At 44.7% G+C, this 22,024-nt stretch overlaps 1 protein-coding gene across 1 annotated transcript; it reads right to left on the minus strand.

Annotated features, from left to right (window-relative positions):
• Window positions 1–11,855: 11,855 nt before the first annotated feature.
• On the minus strand, window positions 11,856–16,311 carry LOC106570521 (homeobox protein XHOX-3). The gene is made up of 3 exons (XM_014142938.2): window positions 15,684–16,311; window positions 14,294–14,529; window positions 11,856–13,786 (listed from the first exon to the last, which is right to left on the minus strand). Exons 1-3 carry the CDS (start codon window positions 16,054–16,056, stop codon window positions 13,259–13,261), a joined length of 1,137 nt encoding a protein of 378 aa, XP_013998413.1. The 5' UTR covers window positions 16,057–16,311; the 3' UTR covers window positions 11,856–13,258.
• Between the last annotated feature and the right edge of the window lie 5,713 nt (window positions 16,312–22,024).

The following is a 22,024-nucleotide window of genomic DNA, read 5'->3' on the forward strand; positions in this document are numbered from 1 at the left end:
GCATGCTTATTTAAGATGGTGAGGAAGGCATTTAAAAAAAATAACCAGGCATCCTCTACTGACGGGATGAGGTCAATATCCTTCCAGGATACCAGGGCCAGGTCGATTAGAAAGGCTTGCTCGTTGAAATGTTTCAGGGAGCGTTTGACAGTGATGAGTGGAGGTTGTTTGACCGCTGACCCATTACGGGTGCAGGCAATGAGGCAGTGATCGCTGAGATCTTGGTTGAAAACAGCAGAGGTGTATTTAGAGGGCACGTTGGTCAGGATGATATCTATGAGGGTGCCAGTGTTTGCGGCTTTGGGGTTGTACCTGGTGGGTTCATTAATAATTTGTGTGAGATTGAGGGCATCAAGCTTGGATTGTAGGATGGCTGGGGTGTTAAGCATGTCCCAGTTTAGGTCACCTAGTAGCACGAGCTCTGAAGATAGATGGGGGGCAATCAGTTCACATATGGTGTCCAGAGCACAGCTAGGGGCCGAGGGGGGTCTATAGCAGGCGGCGACGGTGAGAAACTTGTTTTTGGAGAGGTGGATTTTTAAAAGTAGAAGTTCAAATTGTTTGGGTACAGACCTGGATAGCAGGACAGAGCTCTGCAGGCTATCTCTGCAGTAGATTGCAACACCGCCCCCTTTGGTCGTTCTATCTTGTCTGAAAACGTTGTAGTTAGGGATGAAGATTTCAGAGTTTTTGGTGGACTTCCTAAGCCAAGATTCAGACACAGCTAGGACATCAGGGTTGGCAGAGTGTGCTAAAGCAGTGAATTAAACAAACTTAGGGAGGAGGCTTCTAACGTTAACATGCATGAAACCAAGGCTATTACGGTTACAGAAGTCATCAAAAGAGAGCGCCTGGGGAGTAGGAGTGGAGCCAGGCACTGCAGGGCCTGGATTCACCTCTACAACCCCAGAGGAGCAGAGAAGAATGAGTATAAGGGTACTGCTAAAAGCTATAAGAATTGGTCGTCTGTGACGTCCAGAATAGAGAGAAAAAGGAGCAGGTTTCTGGGGGCGATAAAATAGCTTCAAGGTATAATGTACAGACAAAGGTATGGTGGGATGTGAATACAGAGGAGGTAAACCTAGGCATTTAGTGATGATGAGAGAGATATTGTCTCTAGAAACATCTTTGGAACCAGGTGATGTCATCGCATGTGTGGGTGGAGGAACTGAGAGGTTGGATAAGGTATAATGAGCAGGGCTAGAGGCTCTACAGTGAAATAAGCCAATAAACACTAACCAGAACAGCAATGGACATTGCATATTGACATTGAGGAGAGGCATGCTTAGCCGAGTGATCAAAGGGTCCAGTGAGATTCAGACAGCTAGCCGGGCCATAGGTAGCAAGCTGGTGGAAGATGGAGGGAGGTCTGTTTTTAGCCACCTCGTGCGTTTCCGTCTGTGGGTTAGTGGGGTTCCGTGTAGAAGGGGGGACCAGTCCAAGTTGGCAAAATAGTTAGTTATAGTGGCCCAAGAAAAGTGTCCGATAGACCTATTCAGATCGCAGCCGATAAGACAGCTAACGATTAACGATTAGTGGGCCGCAGATGGGCGATCAGGTTACGTCGCGACGGAGGGGCCAGTGTGATAACTCCCTCGGGCAGATAACGTCGGTGGTCCAGTCGTGAAGGCCCGATGGGGCTCTGCATCGGCAGTAAAGCGGGTCAGGATAGGTGATTGTAGCCCAGGAGACACTTCAGCTGGCTAGCTCAGGAAAAGCCCACGAGTGGCTGACGGAACTCTTCAGCTGGCTAGCTCCGGGATAATGTGTGTTAATTCCGGGACCGACGTTGCCGATAGTCACTCAGGTAGCAGCTAGTTAGCTGCAAGATCCAGGTGTAAATGTCCAGAGCCTGCGGTGGAAATCGGGGAAAGGAGAGAGAGTAGGTCCGGTGTGCTCTGGTCTGAGTCGCGCTGTACAAAAACTGGCGATAGCTTTTCGAGCTAATGGATAGCAGAGGACAGCTAACCGTGGCTAGCTGAACTCCAACGTTAGCCAGTGAAAATGGCTAACCTCTGGCTAGCTTCTGTTGTGGATTTCGGATTTGAGGTAAATAATACTTTCTTTTTTAAATTGGTGAGGCGGGTTGCAGGAGAGTGCTTTGAGGTTGAGTTTTAGAAGAAAAAATGTAAAAAGATCATGCGAAGAAAAAAATATGTAAATATATATATATATGGGACACGACAAGAGGAGGGTAAAGGACGTCTGAACTGCTACGCCATCTTGGAATAGTCATGTTATGAATATGTTGAAATACTGGTGGTTAAGGTCAACTCCTTTATGTTGAAATACTGGTGGTTAAGGTCAACTCCTTTATGTTGAAATACTGGTGGTTAAGGTCAACTCCTTTATGTTGAAATACTGGTGGTTAAGGTCAACTCCTTTATGTTGAAATACTGGTGGTTAAGGTCAACTCCTTTATGTTGAAATACTGGTGGTTAAGGTCAACTCCTTTATGTTGAAATACTGGTGGTTAAGGTCAACTCCTTTATGTTGAAATGCTCTTACAGGACGGTCAATTAGGACTGTTGATGTCACAAACTCTGCTCATTGGTCAGCAGTCAGTGGTCAGAGAAACTCAGCAGTTCGGGCTGACCGTTGGGCGAAGGGACGAGCAGGTAGAGGGGGAAGCCCGGACATCCCAGTCCCTCTGGAGGGGTGCAGTAGGCCGAGTGTGACGGTCACGGGACGGGAAATAATGACAATGCATCACACACCCATACACACACACACACACACACACACACACACACACACACACACACACACACACACACAAAGAAACACACACACACACACATTGAAACACACACACATAGAAACACACACACACACACACACACACACACACAGACACACATACACATACACAAAGCGGTACATACACAAAAGCGATACTCCCCTACACACAAACACACACACACACACACACGCACACACAGACATACACAAAGTGGTACACACAAACACACACACACAGGTAGCAAAGGGCAAAAGGTTGTCTTTACCACCCGCCACAGAAGAGCACATTGTCAGTGTATTTTTTCATCCATATACAATATTGACCAAATACCCACCAGATAATACCGATCGATACTCAAACACAGAAAAACCACCCAAACACATTCACTGTGAGCTCTTTCTACTCAAAAACAACAGGACTATGTGGCCTCCATAACATTTGATTGACATATTTAATGATTGACATTCACTGTCATATGGCACATTCTCACTGAGGATATCAATGTAACCCAAAGCTGTTGAGGCTTACAGAAACCAGAGTGTCAAAGACCTAGGACTCCTTCTATGGTCCACAACAACATTACTGCTCGACTGTGTGGCTGTGCACAATATAACTGTGTGAGTATGTTACTGTTTTTTTACGTTTTCCCTCTGTGTGTGCGTGTGTGTGTTTACGTTCTCTCTCCTTATGATGATTCTCTGGGAACGAGCGGGAAAACTTTCCCTGTCGCCATCAGTGAAGCCGTTGCCGAGCAGTAAAGCGGCCAACATGCAGTAAAATAAAATGATGTGTGGAGAGCTGGACCGATCTGCAAAGCCATTGGCTACCCAGAGGCTCGTAAAACAATAACACTCCCCCATAAAACAAAGTGCTTATTAAATTATTTTAAACAATGTTGCATGATCTGGGTGAATTCCATAGGCTGTGTTCCACAAACAGAAGATGTGATGTATGAGTTCCACAGGCTGTGTTCCACAAACAGAAGATGTGATGTATGAGTCCCACAGGCTGTGTTCCACAAACAGAAGATGTGATGTATGAGTCCCACAGGCTGTGTTCCACAAACAGAAGATGTGATGTATGAGTTCCACAGGCTGTGTTCCACAAACAGAAGATGTGATGTATGAGTCCCACAGGCTGTGTTCCACAAACAGAAGATGTGATGAATGAGTTCCACAGGCTGTGTTCCACAAACAGAAGATGTGATGGAGCAAGCTGGGGAACAATAAGATAATGAATAACTATAACAACTCTATCACATCATTATTAGCATGCTGACTAGGACACTTTCAGACCCTGATGTAGCCAGTAGAATGATCGGTATGGTCACTCCTACTTACACTCCTAACTACACTACTACCTATACTACTACCTATACTCCTACCTATAGTCCTACCTATACTACCACCTATACTACTACCTATACTCCTACCTATACTCCTACCTATACTCCTACCTATACTACTACATATACTCCTTCCTATACTCCTACCTATACTCCTACCTATACCCCTACCTATGCCACTACTTATACGCCTAAATATACTACTACCTATACTCCTACCTATACTCTGACCTATACTACTACCTATACTACTACCTATACTCCTACCTATACTACTACCTATACTCCTACCTATACTGCTACCTATACTCCTACCTATACTCCTACCTATACTACTACCTATACTACTACCTATACTCCTACCTATACTACTACCTATACTACTACCTATACTACTACCTATACTCCTACCTATACGCCTACCTATACTACTACCTATACTCCTACCTATACTACTACCTATACTCCTACCTATACTCCTACCTATACTCCTACCTATACCCCTACCTATACACCTACCTATACTCTTAAATATACTCCTACCTATACTCCTACCTATACCCCTACCTATACTTCTACCTAAACTCCTAAATATACTCCTGCCTATACCCCTACCTATACTCCTACCTATACTACTACCGATACTACTACCTCTACTCCTACCTATACTACTACCTATACTACTACCTATACCCCTACCTACACTCCTACCTATACTCCTACCTATACCCCTACCTACACTCCTACCTATACTACTACCTATACTACCTCCTATACTCCTACCTATACTACTACCTATACTACCTCCTATACTACTACCTATACTCTTACCTATACTCCTACCTATACTACCTCCTATACTACCTCCTATACTACCACCTATACTACTACCTATACTCCTACCTATACTCCTACCTATACTGCTACCTATACTACTACCTATACTCCTACCTATACTCTTACCTATACTCCTACCTATACTCCTGCCTATAGGAGAGGATGGATGGTCAGAGGAGTGGGGGGTAACAGTCAGGACCAGACACAGAGGAGTGGGGGGTAACAGTCAGGACCAGACACAGAGGAGTGGAGGGTAACAGTCAGGACCAAACACAGGGGAGTGGGGGGTAACAGTCAGGACCAAACACAGAGGAGCGGGGGGTAACAGTCAGGACCAAACACAGAGGAGTGTGGGGGGGGGGGTAACAGTCAGGACCAGACACAGAGGAGTGGGGGGTAACAGTCAGGACCAGACACAGAGAAGTGGGGGGGTAACAGTCAGGACCAAACACAGAGGAGTGGGGGGTAACAGTCAGGACCAGACACAGAGGAGTGGGGGGTAACAGTCAGGACCAGACACAGAGGAGTGGGGGTAACAGTCAGGACCAAACACAGAGGAGTGGGGGGTAACAGTCAGGACCAGACACAGGGGAGTGGGGGGTAACAGTCAGGACCAAACACAGAGGAGTGGGGGGTAACAGTCAGGACCAAACACAGAGGAGTGGGGGGGTAACAGTCAGGACCAGACACAGAGGAGTGGGGGGGGTAACAGTCAGGACCAGACACAGAGGAGTGGGGGGGGTAACAGTCAGGACCAGACACAGAGGAGTGGGGGGTAACAGTCAGGACCAGACACAGAGGAGTGGGGGGTAACAGTCAGGACCAGACACAGAGGAGTGGGGGGTAACAGTCAGGACCAGACACAGAGGAGTGGGGGGTAACAGTCAGGACCAGACACAGAGGAGTGGGGGGTAACAGTCAGGACCAGACACAGAGGAGTGGGGGGGGGTAACAGTCAGGACCAGACACAGAGGAGTGGGGGGTAACAGTCAGGACCAGACACAGAGGAGTGGGGGGTAACAGTCAGGACCAGACACAGAGGAGTGGGGGGGTAACAGTCAGGAACAAACACAGAGGAGTGGGGGGTAACATTCAGGACCAGACACAGAGGAGTGGGGGGTAACAGTCAGGACCAGACACAGAGGAGTGGGGGGTAACAGTCAGGACCAGACACAGGGGAGTGGGGGGGTAACAGTCAGGACCAGACACAGAGGAGTGGGGGGTAACAGTCAGGACCAGACACAGAGGAGTGGGGGGTAACAGTCAGGACCAGACACAGAGGAGTGGGGGGGTAACAGTCAGGACCAGACACAGAGGAGTGGGGGTAACAGTCAGGACCAGAAACAGAGGAGTGGGGGGGTAACAGTCAGGACCAGACACAGGGGAGTGGGGGTAACAGTCAGGACCAAACACAGGGGAGTGGGGGGTAACAGTCAAGACCAAACACAGGGTAGTGGGGGGTAACAGTCAGGACCAAACACAGAGGAGTGGGGGGTAACAGTCAGGACCAAACACAGGGGAGTGGGGGGTAACAGTCAGCACCAAACACAGAGGAGTGGAGGGTAACAGTCAGGACCAGACACAGGGGAGTGGGGGTAACAGTCAGGACCAAACACAGGGGAGTGGGGGGTAACAGTCAGGACCAAACACAGAGGAATGGGGGGTAACAGTCAGGACCAAACACAGAGGAATGGGGGGTAACAGTCAGGACCAGACACAGAGGAGTGGGGGGTAACAGTCAGGACCAGACACAGAGGAGTGGGGGGTAACAGTCAGGACAAAACACAGAGGGGGGGGGGAACAGTCAGGACCAAACACAGAGGAGTGGGGGGTAACAGTCAGGACCAGACACAGAGGAGTGGGGGGGTAACAGTCAGGACCAGACACAGAGGAGTGGGGGGTAACAGTCAGGACCAGACACAGAGGAGTGGGGGGTAACAGTCAGGACCAGACACAGAGGAGTGGGGGGGGGTAACAGTCAGGACCAGACACAGAGGAGTGGGGGGTAACAGTCAGGACCAGACACAGAGGAGTGGGGGGTAACAGTCAGGACCAGACACAGGGGAGTGGGGGGGGGTAACAGTCAGGACCAGACACAGAGGAGTGGGGGTAACAGTCAGGACCAGACACAGAGGAGTGGGGGGTAACAGTCAGGACCAGACACAGAGGAGTGGGGGTAACAGTCAGGACCAGACACAGAGGAGTGGGGGTAACAGTCAGGACCAGACACAGGGGAGTGGGGGGGTAACAGTCAGGACCAGACACAGGGGAGTGGGGGGTAACAGTCAGGACCAGACACAGAGGAGTGGGGGTAACAGTCAGGACCAGACACAGAGGAGTGGGGGGTAACAGTCAGGACCAGACACAGAGGAGTGGGGGTAACAGTCAGGACCAGACACAGAGGAGTGGGGGGGTAACATTCAGGACCAGACACAGGGGAGTGGGGGTAACAGTCAGGACCAACCACAGGGGAGTGGGGGGTAACAGTCAGGACCAAACACAGGGTAGTGGGGGGGTAACAGTCAGGACCAAACACAGAGGAGTGGGGGGTAACAGTCAGGACCAAACACAGGGGAGTGGGGGGGTAACAGTCAGGACCAAACACAGAGGAGTGGAGGGTAACAGTCAGGACCAGACACAGGGGAGTGGGGGTAACAGTCAGGACCAAACACAGGGGAGTGGGGGGTAACAGTCAGGACCAAACACAGAGGAGTGGGGGGTAACAGTCAGGACCAGACACAGGGGAGTGGGGGGTAACAGTCAGGACCAAACACAGAGGAATGGGGGGTAACAGTCAGGACCAAACACAGAGGAGTGGGGGGTAACAGTCAGGACCAGACACAGAGGATGGGGGGGGGGTAACAGTCAGGACCAAACACAGAGGAGTGGGGGGTAACAGTCAGGACCAAACCCAGGGTAGTGGGGGGTAACAGTCAGGACCAAACACAGAGGAGTGGGGGGTAACAGTCAGGACCAAACACAGGGGAGTGGGGGGTAACAGTCAGGACCAAACACAGGGGAGTGGGGGGTAACAGTCAGGACCAAACACAGAGGAGTGGAGGGTAACAGTCAGGACCAGACACAGGGGAGAATGGTTCAAATTTAGACCAATGTCGAGGCTGTAGGCCCATAAACCTACAGGGAAACCCAGAGTTCTATAGCACGTTTGTGGATGGAGCAGAGAGGTAGCCCATCTACATGTAGTAAAGGCAATCTGCCATAAAGAATGTACTTATACAGCAGTGTAGGCTACATCATGCGAAATACCAAACCCAAAAGCTTTTGCTGTTTCACTCACACCATTCTGGAAGAGTCTGGTAAGTAAGCATTATGTGATGGTCATTGTAACAGTGGTCATGTGATGTCAGAGGAACATTCAACAACGTGTGGAATTTCCACATCAGATTTTGTAACCGTTTTTTTCCACTTCGATACAGCTACAAACGGAAGCGATTTTTCCCACACACAGTGCTTTTAAAATGTGTTTTCATTTTACATAGGTCTATTTGACACATATTGTGCATTTTAATTAATACAGAAATGATTATTCAACAGTCCTCACCTGGAATTTAAATTTAAAACCTCTGGGTTTACGTATGCTGAGATTCCTGCTATGCCACTATGGCCTTGACGACGACTGGTTAATCTGACTTTTGTCGTCATGTACTTATTTCAGCTAGTTAAGTGCTTTCAGTTTAGTTGACTAATGTTGGTGGGGCATGTTAACCTGTTTTAGTGATACTCCTGAATCACTATGATCAATCAACATTTTTATTGAGTGTAATTTTAACAGAGCTAAGATTTATTTTGGGGGGATATTGATGGAATATTCTCCTTACCCACAGAAAACTGGACACATGACTGTTCTTGCAACGTTCTGATGAAACATGTCTAGAACATTAGTATCTTACATTCTGAGAACAACCACACTTCACCACATTCTGGGTAGGTTCTATTTGACATTAAGGGAAGGATCTCTTGGAAACATTCCTTTCACATCACGGGAACATTTCTATGAAAATGTTAATTAATGACCTGATGAGAATCTTAAGGGAACATTATATAAAGATGTGGGAACGTTTGTTGTTAGCTGGCGTAGGCCTAGGTACGACCTTGTCATGCCAAATTGGTGGTGCATCCCTAAAGTGCTTGTGAAGAACAGTTTGAGTTAGTAAAGGCCTATTTGTTAAGGAACCATTAAGTGAGCGAATTACTCAATCATCCAATGGCGTGGCAGAAATCATTCTGGAAACCCCTATATATTGCCAATCAGTGTTTTTCTCTTGTCTCTGGGGCTACATTGTCTATACACATATGGTGTAAACATACATAAATAAAATATTGGTCCGTTAAACTCTAGCTTAATATCCATATAGCTCCATTAGGTGAGGGAAATCGTTATGTGCCAGTCTGAATTGACTCACATCAACAAACGCTATAGCTAGGCTACAACCTGTTTATATACACCTGAATAAAATAACCTGTGACAATTGAAGAGGCACCCCCACTCCCTCATGTCACCAGCTCTGAGCAGACGGGCCCTTCTCCCTCCTCCCCCCTCCCTCTCCCGTAGGCCCGGTATAAAAGCCCTCTCCCGTGCACCGTAAATAATGTTGATAAAGACGCCACCGAAAACGACTTTCACACATCGCCCGATTGATTTAACGTGACCTCCGTTTCCAAATGATATTGGAAGCCTATTTAAACAGATGAAGGCTTAAATTGTCTTGCTTGTATGGAGTTTAATTCCCCATTCATCATCATTACTCAGTGATTGGTCCATCCACGCCTCCCCTAGCCAGCCCAGCGCGCTATGACAAGGGCCTGTAAATTAGAATGTAATACAATTTAAACAGCAGCCGAAGCAGCCTCGGATAGAATGACTGTGTTTTTTTGTCTCTCCAGTGGACAGCTGCTCCGCACCTCCCCTATGAAGAAGCTTTGTGCTAGTCAGGGATCCGACGAGCCCTGAGCCAATTCTCACTAATAACATCTTATAAGACCGATGTAATTGCTGTTATGTCCGCAATATAGCAGCCGTTCGATCGTAGTCTATAGTGTCTTCCAGCGATTAAATTGCGTGTTGATGGTGGATTAGTCCATTGAGTATTCAACTGTAGTGAGGGAGAGCTGGGGATCCATATGGGTTGTTGGTTAAATGTGGTTGTAATTTGTATCACTTTTATGTGTCTTTCCGGCACTGTGACGCGCGTTTGAAAATATGATCATATGGTGGGGGTGGCTGCAACTGTATGGATAATCAGATCCTGGCTGCTGCCCATAACTCACACTGTCACTGTCCAATGGGACACCATTTTGAAATGGCCGAGGCATTTGAATATGTATTTCGTTTATATTTTATTTTACATTATTATTTTATTATGCAAACCAAAACTATTTTCCTTTCCGTCCTGCAACCTCCATATCAGGCTAAAATATGGCGTGATAGCTTACATAAATCTGCCTTGTGGTTTCGCCCGACCCGGGCTGCTTAAACGGTGTATTATTCCAAACATATGCATTTTAATCAGCTCGGTCACACTTACAAGAACTCCACTTAATAAGGCGATCAATCACACCTTAGCGCGTGGGGTGGAGGGTATATGGGGGGGGGCTCGCGGGCGCCGTCTGATTAGGACGAACCTTTTACCTCGTGATACACGGATATGACCGCGGAATGGGAGAATCTAACGAATAATTAGCCTACACATAATTTTTCTACAGATACAAAAATAAATATATACTAATATATTTTAGAAACTTGTGTTTATTGGAAAGGGAAAGGAAGAGTTTGGGCCGCAGGTACCCGAGCTGTTAAGCGCGGTTGGCCAGTAACCGAAAGGCCGCTGGTTCGAATCCCCAACACGACCAGGTAGAACATCTGTCAATGTCCCCTTGAGCAAGGCGCTTAATCCTAATTGTTCTGGATAAGAGCATCTGCTAAATGACCTAAACTGTATCTCTATAATAAGGCTGTAGGATATTTTGTCCTAAAATGGTAGGCTAAGTAAAACCAACGGTAGTTTAATCTTGTCTCGTTTATTCGTTAGATAACGATTGGAAATCAGTTAATTAGAGAACGATCATGACTTAATTAGTCTTATTTTAGCCTCATTTTAGCCTCATTGCATAGTTATAGGGAAAATGTATTGTTACTGCATTTTACACGCCATAGTCTATTGGAATGCTTTTATCCGCCTTCCACTTAAATATCACACATTTTCACTTTTCATTTGCTGAAATAACTTCTAATCTACCCCTTCGACGATGTAAACGCCTATTAGAACCCTATTTGAGCTCGTGGTACTAGTCTTTTCCAAATGTGTCCCATTATATCCAGAAAGCTCTCGCTTACAGAGAGCGCGCGCCTCAATTTACAAGTCAAATGCAGCCAATTAAGCTCGGGCTGATTGGTGGGGCCGGTTAGATCATCGATCTTTTGCATTCCAATATCTTTTCCAGACAACTAATTCTGCTGTTGTCTATTAACCGGTGGAGAAAATATGACAGGCGTTAACGGAGCCCGGGGACCACTTAGCTGCCACACAATCTCGCGCGCACATCACAAGACGAGGCCCAGCATCTCTGTTTTGACACCGGCCACTTCAGCCAAATTAGTGCCTGTATCAGGAGCAATATTCAATGACAATGACAATGACCTTAGGCCCACTGTATTATATATTTTTCCATTCCATTTGTTTAAAATAGCCTACCAATAAAGGAATTGATAGGAAGTCACATATTTCTATTACTTTAGGCCTTACAATGAGCTATGAATTCGTTCCATATCAATAGAATATGAATAACCTTTTTGGAAGAATATTTTCATTTGATTTAGAGTAGGATTCTACATGCAGGTCTTCCTTTGATTAAAAATACTAGGTCTATAATGAGTCAGTCATGGAATAAAACATTCGATAGATGTTGTTGTTTGAAATGCTGTTTATTGCAAATTTGAAGTCCAGAACAATCCAACAATTTATTCAGCAAAAATGACCAGAGTTCAGCACCTATATGAATTCGCTCTCTTGAGCCTTTTTCCGTACTATCCATAAAACATGACAGGGTTATTTCGATGAAATACTATGTCAGTAACAGTACAAAGCGAGAAATTGACATAAAGAAATAATAGCAAATTCCCCAAAATATTTTAGAATGAGTAGGCTAATAAATATAAGGCTTATCTTTCAGAATCAGTCGTTATAAATGCATGAATCCAAGGATTCGGTATTCTGAACATTGGCTGAGGGTGAAGTAGGATGCAGTAGAATTGGGGAGGCAGGGGGAGAGAGGGGCAAGCGTTCAGTCGAGGGTATATGGGTGAGATGGGCAGCTCGAGCAAACGAACTCGGCCTAATTTGCCTGGAGTGATTGTCCAATGGCATCTCTCTCTTCCCTTCCCCGTGTATATCCTCCTCTTCGTTTCTCCCTCGTCCTCTTCTCAGACTCCCGTCACCTCTCCTCCTCTTCCCCGTCAAGCCAGCGCGAGCTAATCCGTTCCCCTGACGCCTTGTTACGGTTTGGCAGCAATGAACCCTCCACGGCCTCCGCGCGCGCCGGTATTATCATTTATTCAACACTCAAAATCCATCCACCACGTACATATAGGCCTACATCACTTACTAATTTTACCAGCATCTGCACATTTCGGCCCCAACCCGTCAAAAAGGGAGGCTCGGGTAGGGAGATAGAGAGCCATAATGAGACGGTGCAGTCTGTTAACACATTCCCTTGTTAAAAAGGAAGTTGGAATAGACCATTCTAGTGAAAATTACAAAACAGGTCAATTTGGAAATCTGAAGAGACTATAGATAGGGCTAAAGATAAATCGTTAACGCCATCCATCACGGAGATAAACGGTTGTCTGTAATTCCCAGTCCACCCGGGCTCTCTCTTTCCTCGCACAAAATTAATCTTCAATAAATCAAATGTGGTTTTTGTCCGATCTCATAATGTTTCATAGTCTGCATGGGGTTTTACAACTGAATTATTATTTTTTCAGTGGATAGACTATCATGATGTGTGAGACCGTCGCGTTGGTGCTAGAAACATATAGCTTAAAAACAAGGTAGGCAAATTGTTTGCGCCTGAGCTCGTTCATCTCTCCTTTCTGTAGTAGCAGGTGTATGTAACAGCGCGCACTGCGGTATCTGTCGTTTATGCTGCTGCTTTTATGGAGTATGCTCCACATGATCGTTGTATTCATGCTGTTTGGGTCATGTTCATGTTTTTTTTATTTAAGTTTGATAAAAGCTCTTGGTAAAAGATTATGGCCCTCTTCTGCGCTTGTTTGACCCAGTCCAATGAACACATGTGGATGTGCTCTCTTCGTTTTATCTGTTCAATGGCACCTCCTCTCTCTGGTCCAAAGTCCCCGGCGAGGACTTGCTCAGCACCGACGGAGTAAACGTCAAAAACGCGTCAGTCCTGTTCGTTGGGGAGCACGGGAAATCAGACCCGGTAGGCCTCTGTTGAAGGCCGTTTGATTGAGCGGAGTGACAGGCGAGGCAGGAGCAGGGGCTCCCCCCGGGACCGAGGCCGTGGGCCGGGCTGGGGTACAGGGGCGGGTGCCTGAACGAACACAGAAGCTCCGGCCTCTGGTAGGGGTGAGACAACATCCGGAAACTGTCAAGGGACCTGAGGGGGTTGGAAAAGGGGGTGGCGGAGGAGGCCGAGCCGGCTCCGACCCCAAGGTGGGAGTAATACGGTAATGGTAGGTGGGACGGGAAGGGGTAACCCAGGTTCCCGGTGGCGGCCGCGTGACTCATCATGTAGGTGTAGAAGGCGGGGTCGGCGGGGTGAGGCCACGTCATGGCCAGACGCTGCCGCTTGTCCTTCATCCGGCGGTTCTGGAACCACACCTATGGAACACAGACATACAGACAGACAGACAGGCGGGGTAAAATATTAACCTACATCAGTCTGTGACGAGACAGACAAGGGATTTACAGTTGTTTTTGCACTTTACGCAGGGTTCCAAATGGCCTTACAGTTGGCGAGTACTGGCCAGACCAATAGGCATAGGCAAATTCCAATTCATGAGTCAATACTTAAGCTCGACCCTTAAATGTTTTCGGTTTAATCATTAACAAAATGAATCACCGTTTCATTTTGGTGAATGTTGCCAGCACCTGCATTTACTGTATTGTTTTGAGAACCCACATAAAAATAGTCTGAGTAGCCTAGGCATCGATTTGTCTGATATGATTTCAAGCGAACTCACATTGTTTTCTTTTAGATTCGCAATTAAACTAGGTCATTTATATGGCCAATATGTTCTATGGGCAATAATGTAGGTTTAGATGCAGTCGAGAAACTGTATTATGTTGTTGTAATATTGTTGTTGTTATTATAGACCCTAATCTCACCTTGATAGTGGTTTCTGGCAAATTTAGTGAAGCCGCCAGTTCGCATCTCCTCGGCCTGGACACGTAATTCTCCCGGTAGAATTCCTTCTCCAACCGGCCGATTTGCTCCCGCGTAAAGGCTGTCCGGTACCGTCGCATCGCGTCAGCCCCGTAGGACAGCGAGCCCTGGCCCAAACCCATCTTACCGGGATCCATACCGCTGTCACTCGGGTGGCATGGGGAATCACCGTTTCGACCTGGAATGGGTTCAAAACATGAATCTGATTGTTTGTTATCGAAAAGCCTAAAGTAAAGATACATTTCATTATACAATAGTATCCTACAATTGTACTGTGGTTTCTTTTGTTCGTTTTGTTTTTGTATAATTGACACTGCAGCCTGTATTTTTCGTTTGATTGAGGTTGACAAAAATCGAAAGCAGAGCACCATAACTAGCCAAAATGCATCTGATGCTAAATTAGGCCTATATACAGTAAACTAAACAATCCATATCGATGAATATCATACCTGCAGAAGAGACAATTATATTCATTCATAATTGTGATAATTGTTTACTTGATATCAGTACAATATTTTCATAAAATAAATGTGTAGAGAATAGCATAGGCCTATGTATGACTTGCCTAATTAAATACAGGTTAAATAAATAAAAATACATGTATAATAATTCGTCCAACATGTACTCTACTTTTTCCCATTAATTTGAAAACCCATCCTCAAAATACATATGATAATAAGCATTAGACAATTCTTTTGGAGCCTATTTTTCATAAAGACAGGACCAGTTTGATGTCAGTTCTCCAGGGGTTTGGTCCCCAGACAAATCCAATCAGTCTACCAACGAATTCATATAAACGTTTTTTTGTATTTTTTTTTTGGTCTACCATTTTTATTTGTGGTTTGTTTAGTACTTAAAATCTCTTCTAGTAGCCTAGTTCGTGCAAATTGGTTAATTTGCTACAGGGTGTCTGGCGCCGGGTGTACTCGTTTTAAAAGAGTGACACTGTGGTTAAAACCCTAGCTAAGGGGGTGTAACCCTAAGAGAGATCTTTCATGGGTGTGGATGTAACAATCCATGAGTTCAGCTATAGTGAAATTCATTCATTCATGTGACATTCATTCCAAATGAACGTTGTTATAAAAACATAACAATTACGTTCCGTAAGTCGTTGTCACTCCCTTTCCATTATACAATCAAATGGAATTTCTTGAATATGTTACCCCATAATTGACTTATTCATTCTGGATGCTGCATGCACATAAATGGGCTACTAGCGATGTTTACAGCGTGACATCTATTGCATTCATTTATTTACGTTGTCCAAAATCCCATCCATGCAATGTGTTGAAGAGAACGAAAAGAAGAGTTCCACGCCGTTTCATGCATTACCTTTCCCGTTGGGGTAGTCCATGCTTTCTGGCGTGCAGCTCACATCAATTTCTTCATAGAAGTCTGACTCAGTGTCCGAGCTGCTAGCTTCTTTGTTGGTGTGATCTAATCGATGTCTCTCGGTTGAAGAGGACATGCCAACCGGCCTTATATCAGCGCACACGCGTCCCCGTACGCCCTTTACCTCCTCGTCCGCTCTGTCTCGCGAGTAGGGCGCAGAACCGGGGCTGGTGTAGTTCCTGTGGACCGTTTTTCCTTGTGATTCTCGCTCGGGGCTTCCAACTGCTTCCGACAAATTAGAGCCCGTCTTGCCAACTGCCGTGCCAAGTTGACCTCCTTCCGCGAGCATCACCATCTCTTTTCTGTTTTCCATTACCGACGAGCGAACAAACGAAGGCGCGTGGAATAAACCAGCGCCAAATCGCTACTATGGAAAGAGCACAATCTGGCTGTGACACTACGGGTGGCGAAGGGATTCAGTCGTGAGAGTGGAGAAAAGAGAAGAGGAATGAATTGAATTGAGAGAAGAGAAGAGAGGGACGTTCTGACCCTGCGAGGCGAGTGCTCCAGAGTGCAGCACGAGCTCTGGGAGGGATCACCATTGCCCTCGCTTTCTCTCGAGCTGTCATTCTTAATAGGGCAGTCGTCATGATGGCACCCCTGATGACGCACCGCATCGATTGGATGTGGATAAACAGAGAACGAGCCATAGAATTAGGAATTAGAAATAGGATTTCTCTATGGAACGAGCAATCACGACAGTGGGTTGGGGGAGGGTCGAGGGCTAGTAGGGAAAACAAGCAGCTTTGGAACCGGAGTGTAGAAGCACTTACCACACGGCATGAGCTAACGAGCAAATTATTTTGTGCCGGTATGATGAGTATATTGCAAGTCCACTAAACATCAATGTTCTAAAATCCTCAATTTCCACAAGGAAACAAAATCATTATGATGCATTCTGACAAATCTGCATGCATGCTTTCAATGAATTGATTTGAATGGTTCTACATGTAACTCTTAGGTGGTACACAATTATTAAGATGATGAACAACATTGATATGTAAATTATGAAGATCAATAATTGACTAATAACTTGGACACCAGGTTATGTAGTCTAATCTGTAATATAGTCATCCATATTATTAAACCAACTATTTCCGTTTTTAACGTGGGTCTGCAAATAGCCTACTGTTATATATATTTTTGGAAATATTTTTTATTGTTGAGGAAATACGATGTGTGTTTTGTCTAAAACAAAACAAAGTTATTTTAAAAGGTCTAATGTGAAGAAGAATGCATGATAATATTATATTATTCAATGCAAGCGTTTCAATCAAAAGCCTCATGGCCTCCAATGCGTATCTGACATCAAAATAATCACGTTGTTATAATACAACGTCCATGAGACCGCAATTCTAAACGGAAGTGGAAGCAGGTTCCATTACCAGTGGGGAGTAATAGAGCCGTTTAAACATGTTCCATTTGGAACAACATGCTTCATGAGCGCCACGAAGCGCCTAATGAAATGAAATTGAGATGCTCGCTCAATAGTGCCCTGTCCAAGTGTCCATAGAACGCTGCGTAATTGGAACAGAACACGCAATCTTCGTCACATTTCAATGCCCCTATCCCTCTCCCTCCCCCCTCTTCCCAATCTCTTTCCCTCCCTCTCTCACCCCCTCCTCCTCTCCCTCCCTCCTCCTCTAAAGTGGTGTCAAGTAAAGTGCTCAGAGGTCAAGTCCTGGTGGCCAGAGTTAAGATTACTGACCATTTTACTTGCGATTACATTTAGGCTATATTAGTCTAGAAAACCAACAACATGGGCTACAGGACAATGTGACAAGGTTTGGATCATAACTAAGGCCTATAATTTAGGAAGCATTGTTTTACTGTAATTGCGTAGTTTTTTTCTATAGCCTGCATTAGGGCTATGGCATATTTGAACTGGGTAAAACTTTATAAGCAAAATATATACGCCACAAAAAGGTATATTAGAAGGCTACACATTACTGGAAAAGTCAACCATTTGATTATTGTGAATTTTAAACAAAACTATTTCTGACATTCTCTGTGCACACACTGTGTTCTATGGGTGATTACGCACGCGCAGATAAAGGCGAGGCGGTGCACGTGCAGTGAATGTTTTCAGGGTGGGGGCCGTCTGTCTCCTAAACTCTCTTTGATGTATGTACTCTAGCGCAGTAAAAAGTCACTAAACACAGCGATAAAGGGCAAGGCTTTTAAGGCTATGGCCTTTGGGGGAGGTTGAACTTGATATTACCACTTTAAAGATTTCACGGTGTTTTAAGTTGAGCCCTGGAATCGTATTGTGGCCTGTTACAACTCTCTTTCTGTTTGTTTCCTGCTTACCCATTACGCATAGCATCCTCAGTAGACTATTCTGTCTATGAAGAATAGGCTATATAAGCATCCAGACCAAGCCGTTATTAGCTAATTGACGGAGATTAAGTTTACAAGGTTGTGTGCGTCCCGATTCTCCACCCTTCTCCCAATGTGTACTTGCACAAGGATTTTATCGGTTGCTTCATAAATGGAACCTTTGAAAGTTCTATTTAAAACCCTCTGATCAGAACCCTGGGGGTCCTTCACTGATCAGATCCCTGGGGGTCCTTCACTGAATCAAAATTGGCTCCATACAGAGCCCTGCATTTATTAATTATGGCTACTAATAAATATAAATATTTATATCTAAGAATATAATATACTAAACGCAACATGCAACAATTTCATTGATTTACTGAGTTACAGTTCATATGAGGAAATCAGTCAAATTTAAATAAATTCATTCTCCCGAAATCTATGGATTTCACATGACTGGGAATACAGATATACATCTGTTGGTCACAGATACCTTGAAAAAAAATGGGCCTCAGGATCTCACCAAGGTATTTTTGTGCATTCAAATTGCCATTGATAAAATGCAATTGTGTTCGATGTCCGTAGCTTATGCCTGCCAATACCATAACCCCATCACCATTATGGTGCACTCTGTCCACAACGTTGACATCAGTAAACCGCTCACCCACAGGATGCCATACACGTGGCCTGCGGTTGTGAGGCCGGTGGGACACATTGCCAAATTCACTAAAATACTTTGGAGGCAGCTTATGGTAGAGAAATTAACAAATTCTCTGGCAACAGCTCTGGTGGACATTCCTGCAGTCAGCATGCCAATTGCACGCTCCCTCAAAATTTGAGACATCTATGGCATTGTGTTGTGTGACAGAACTGCACATTTTAGAGTGGCCTTTTATTGCCCCAGCACAAGGTGCACCTGTGTAATTATCATGCTGTTTAATCAGCTTCTTGATATGCCACACCTGTCAGGCGGATGGTTTATCTTGGCAAAGGAGAAATGCTCACTAACAGGAATGTAAATAAATTTGTTCACAACATTTGAGAGAAATAAGCTTTTTGTGCACATGGAACATTTCTGGGATCTTTTATTTCAGCCCATGAAACATGCATCCAACACTTTACATGTTGTGTTTACATTTTTGTTCAGTATATTTTCTTCTAAAAAAATAACTGCCTCTCAGGAGCATGCAGACAGCTCAAGAGGTAGCCTATGCTTAGATAAGCAGAAAAATCATCTTTTTTGTTTTTTTTACATAGAATTAAGCATAATGATTATGTCTCTAGATTGCAGGAAAAAGCTGTTTCAGGTGTTTGAAAAACTTATAGTCAGGGGGCCTAGCCCCCCTCTTGACCACTCCCCAGCCATCCTCACATTTTTGGGGTGCATACCGCCCCTGACCAGGAGTACTTGCTACTGTGATTCCTGAAATGCAGGTTACTGGCCCAAAGCTCTAACCGCTATGCTGCCTAATAAATGATTTATAATAAGTATTGGTGATTCAATAGCCTAGTTAATCATTGCATGACTTTTAAAGCACTATCTACGTTTGGCTCAGAGTCTGGCAGTAACCCAGCTATCAGAGGCAGAGGATCTCTCTTTCGGCTGCTGCTGACAACTTCATGTCAGTTGTTCTTCTACATCATAATAATTATATGTCTGCATAGCATTTTGTCTTCGTTTTGGCAGATGAACTTATATTTATTTCGAATGATTAACTCATGTTTTTGATCCTTTTTTCTTGTCCTCAGGAACCAGCCAGGCAATATCAACATGTAAAGTGTTGGTCCCATTTTTCATGAGCTGAAATAAAAGATCCCAGAAATGTTCCATAAGCACAAAAGCGTATTTCTCTCATATTTTGTGCACACATTTGTTTACATCCCTGTTAGTGAGCATTTCTACGTTACCAAGATAATCCATCTGTCTGACAGGTGTGTCATGTCAAGAAGCTGATTAAACAGCATGATCATTACACAGGTGCACCTTGTGCTGGAGACAATACAAGGCCACTCTAAAATGTGCAGTTTTGAATGTTCATTTCTCTACCATAAGCCGCCTCCAACATCATTTTAGAGAATTTGGCAGTACATCCAACTGGCCTTACAACTGCAGACCACATGTAACTACGTCAGCCCAGGACCTGTACATTTGCTTCTTTACCTGCAGGATCATCTAAGGAGGGGGGATGGGGGCTGAGGAGTATTTCTGTCTGTAATAAAGCTCTTTTGTGGGGAAAAAATCATCCTGATTGGCTGTTGGCTGGACCTGGCTAACCAGTGGGTGGACCTATGCCCTACCAGGCCCACCCATAGCTTCTCCCCAGCCCAGTAATGTGAAATCCATAGATGAAGGCCTAATTCATTTATTTCAGTTGACTGATTTCCTTGTATGAACTGTAACTCAGTAAAATCTTTGAAAATGTTGCATATTGCGTTTATATTTTTGTTCAGTATATACATGCTTCTCTGCATCTCTGCTAAAATCTGGGTAACATTTTGAAAGGAATGTAAGTCTTATTCAGTATATTTAGTTATTGATTGCTTTTCTCAAGTCTACCAACCTTGCCAGCAGGCATGCCCAACCAGCTCTCACAGTCACACGTCAGAATTAGACATTCATCCATGTTTCTCAAACTTCACATTTTGAAGTTGTTCCAAACTTCACATTTCAAAGTGTATTGCTCCAAGGTTAAATTTAGGGATTAACTCTGAATTCTTAAGGTAAGGGTTAATTTTTGGGATAGGCTTAAAACCCCAAAAAAATCAAAAACAACTTTCTATTGCTTGATTCAAACATACTGTAACGTGCGTCGTAAGGAGGGGACCAAAACGCAGCGGGTATATTGATCATCTTCTTATTTATTGAAGGAAAAAAACACTTAAACAAAACAAACGATGAAAACAGTCCCGTAAGGTGCACAGACTATACAGGAAACAACCACCCACAAACACAAGTGAAAACACATACAACTAAATATGGCCTCCAATCAGAGATAACAACAACCAGCTGCCTCTAATTGGAGGTCATTGACAAAACGAACATAGAAATAGACAAGCTAGATAAACACGTAGAAATAGATAACCTAGAACATAAACCAAAAACCCCGAAACACACAAATCAAACACCCCCTGCCACGCCCTGACCAAACTACAATAACAAATAACCCCTTTTACTGGTCAGGACGTGACACATGCAACATTTGAAACCAAAGGCAGATGCTTATGCCACAAGGCCCTAGCAAATCCAAAGCCATCTTGAAGGTAACAGCGCTCACTGTTGCCCATAGTGGCCGTTTCCACGTCATCTCCTATAGTCCTCAGACATGGATGGGCATCAAATACTGACTTGTATCACGGGTGACCTGCCTGGGCATGTCAGCTAAAGTAGTTAGACCATCTAGCTAAGTTGATTGATAGCCTGAAATGACTTATTGGTAGCTAGTTATAAGGTTGGCAGATTGGGAACCTATCTGGGCTAGCTAAAGGCAACTTCATAAAATTGCTAGGTGGCTAGTAATATTACAGAGAAACAACAACAAAAATATAAATATTATAAATATATATATTTTTTTTAAACAGGTCTAATCTGAGGGGGCATGTATGTGGCCCTGTGGGCATTACTCCACTACTCCTGGTGCACTCTTCAATTATCTAACTGTTGAACCATTTCCTTTTTAAAGAACACTCTCAGTTTTTGTCATAGCCCTCACTAGCTTTCATACAGTTTAAACATGAGATTGTCCAAGGTGTAGGACTTGAAGACAGTTGCTATCAATTGGAGCACTGCGATTGGTTGACCAAATTCTAGGGCTGACAGCGGGGCTTAGATGAGTGTCAAATTGATGGCTAATGGCACCTTCAGAATTTTTGATCTAAGAGTGTAAGCTATGATTTTATTAAACACACAATTTCTTCTTGCTTGTAGCTAGCATTTAGTTTGCAACAGCAGAGGCTTGTATGAA

This window comes from Salmo salar, chromosome ssa14 (assembly GCF_905237065.1).
Source record: "Salmo salar chromosome ssa14, Ssal_v3.1, whole genome shotgun sequence".
NCBI lineage: Eukaryota > Metazoa > Chordata > Actinopteri > Salmoniformes > Salmonidae > Salmo > Salmo salar.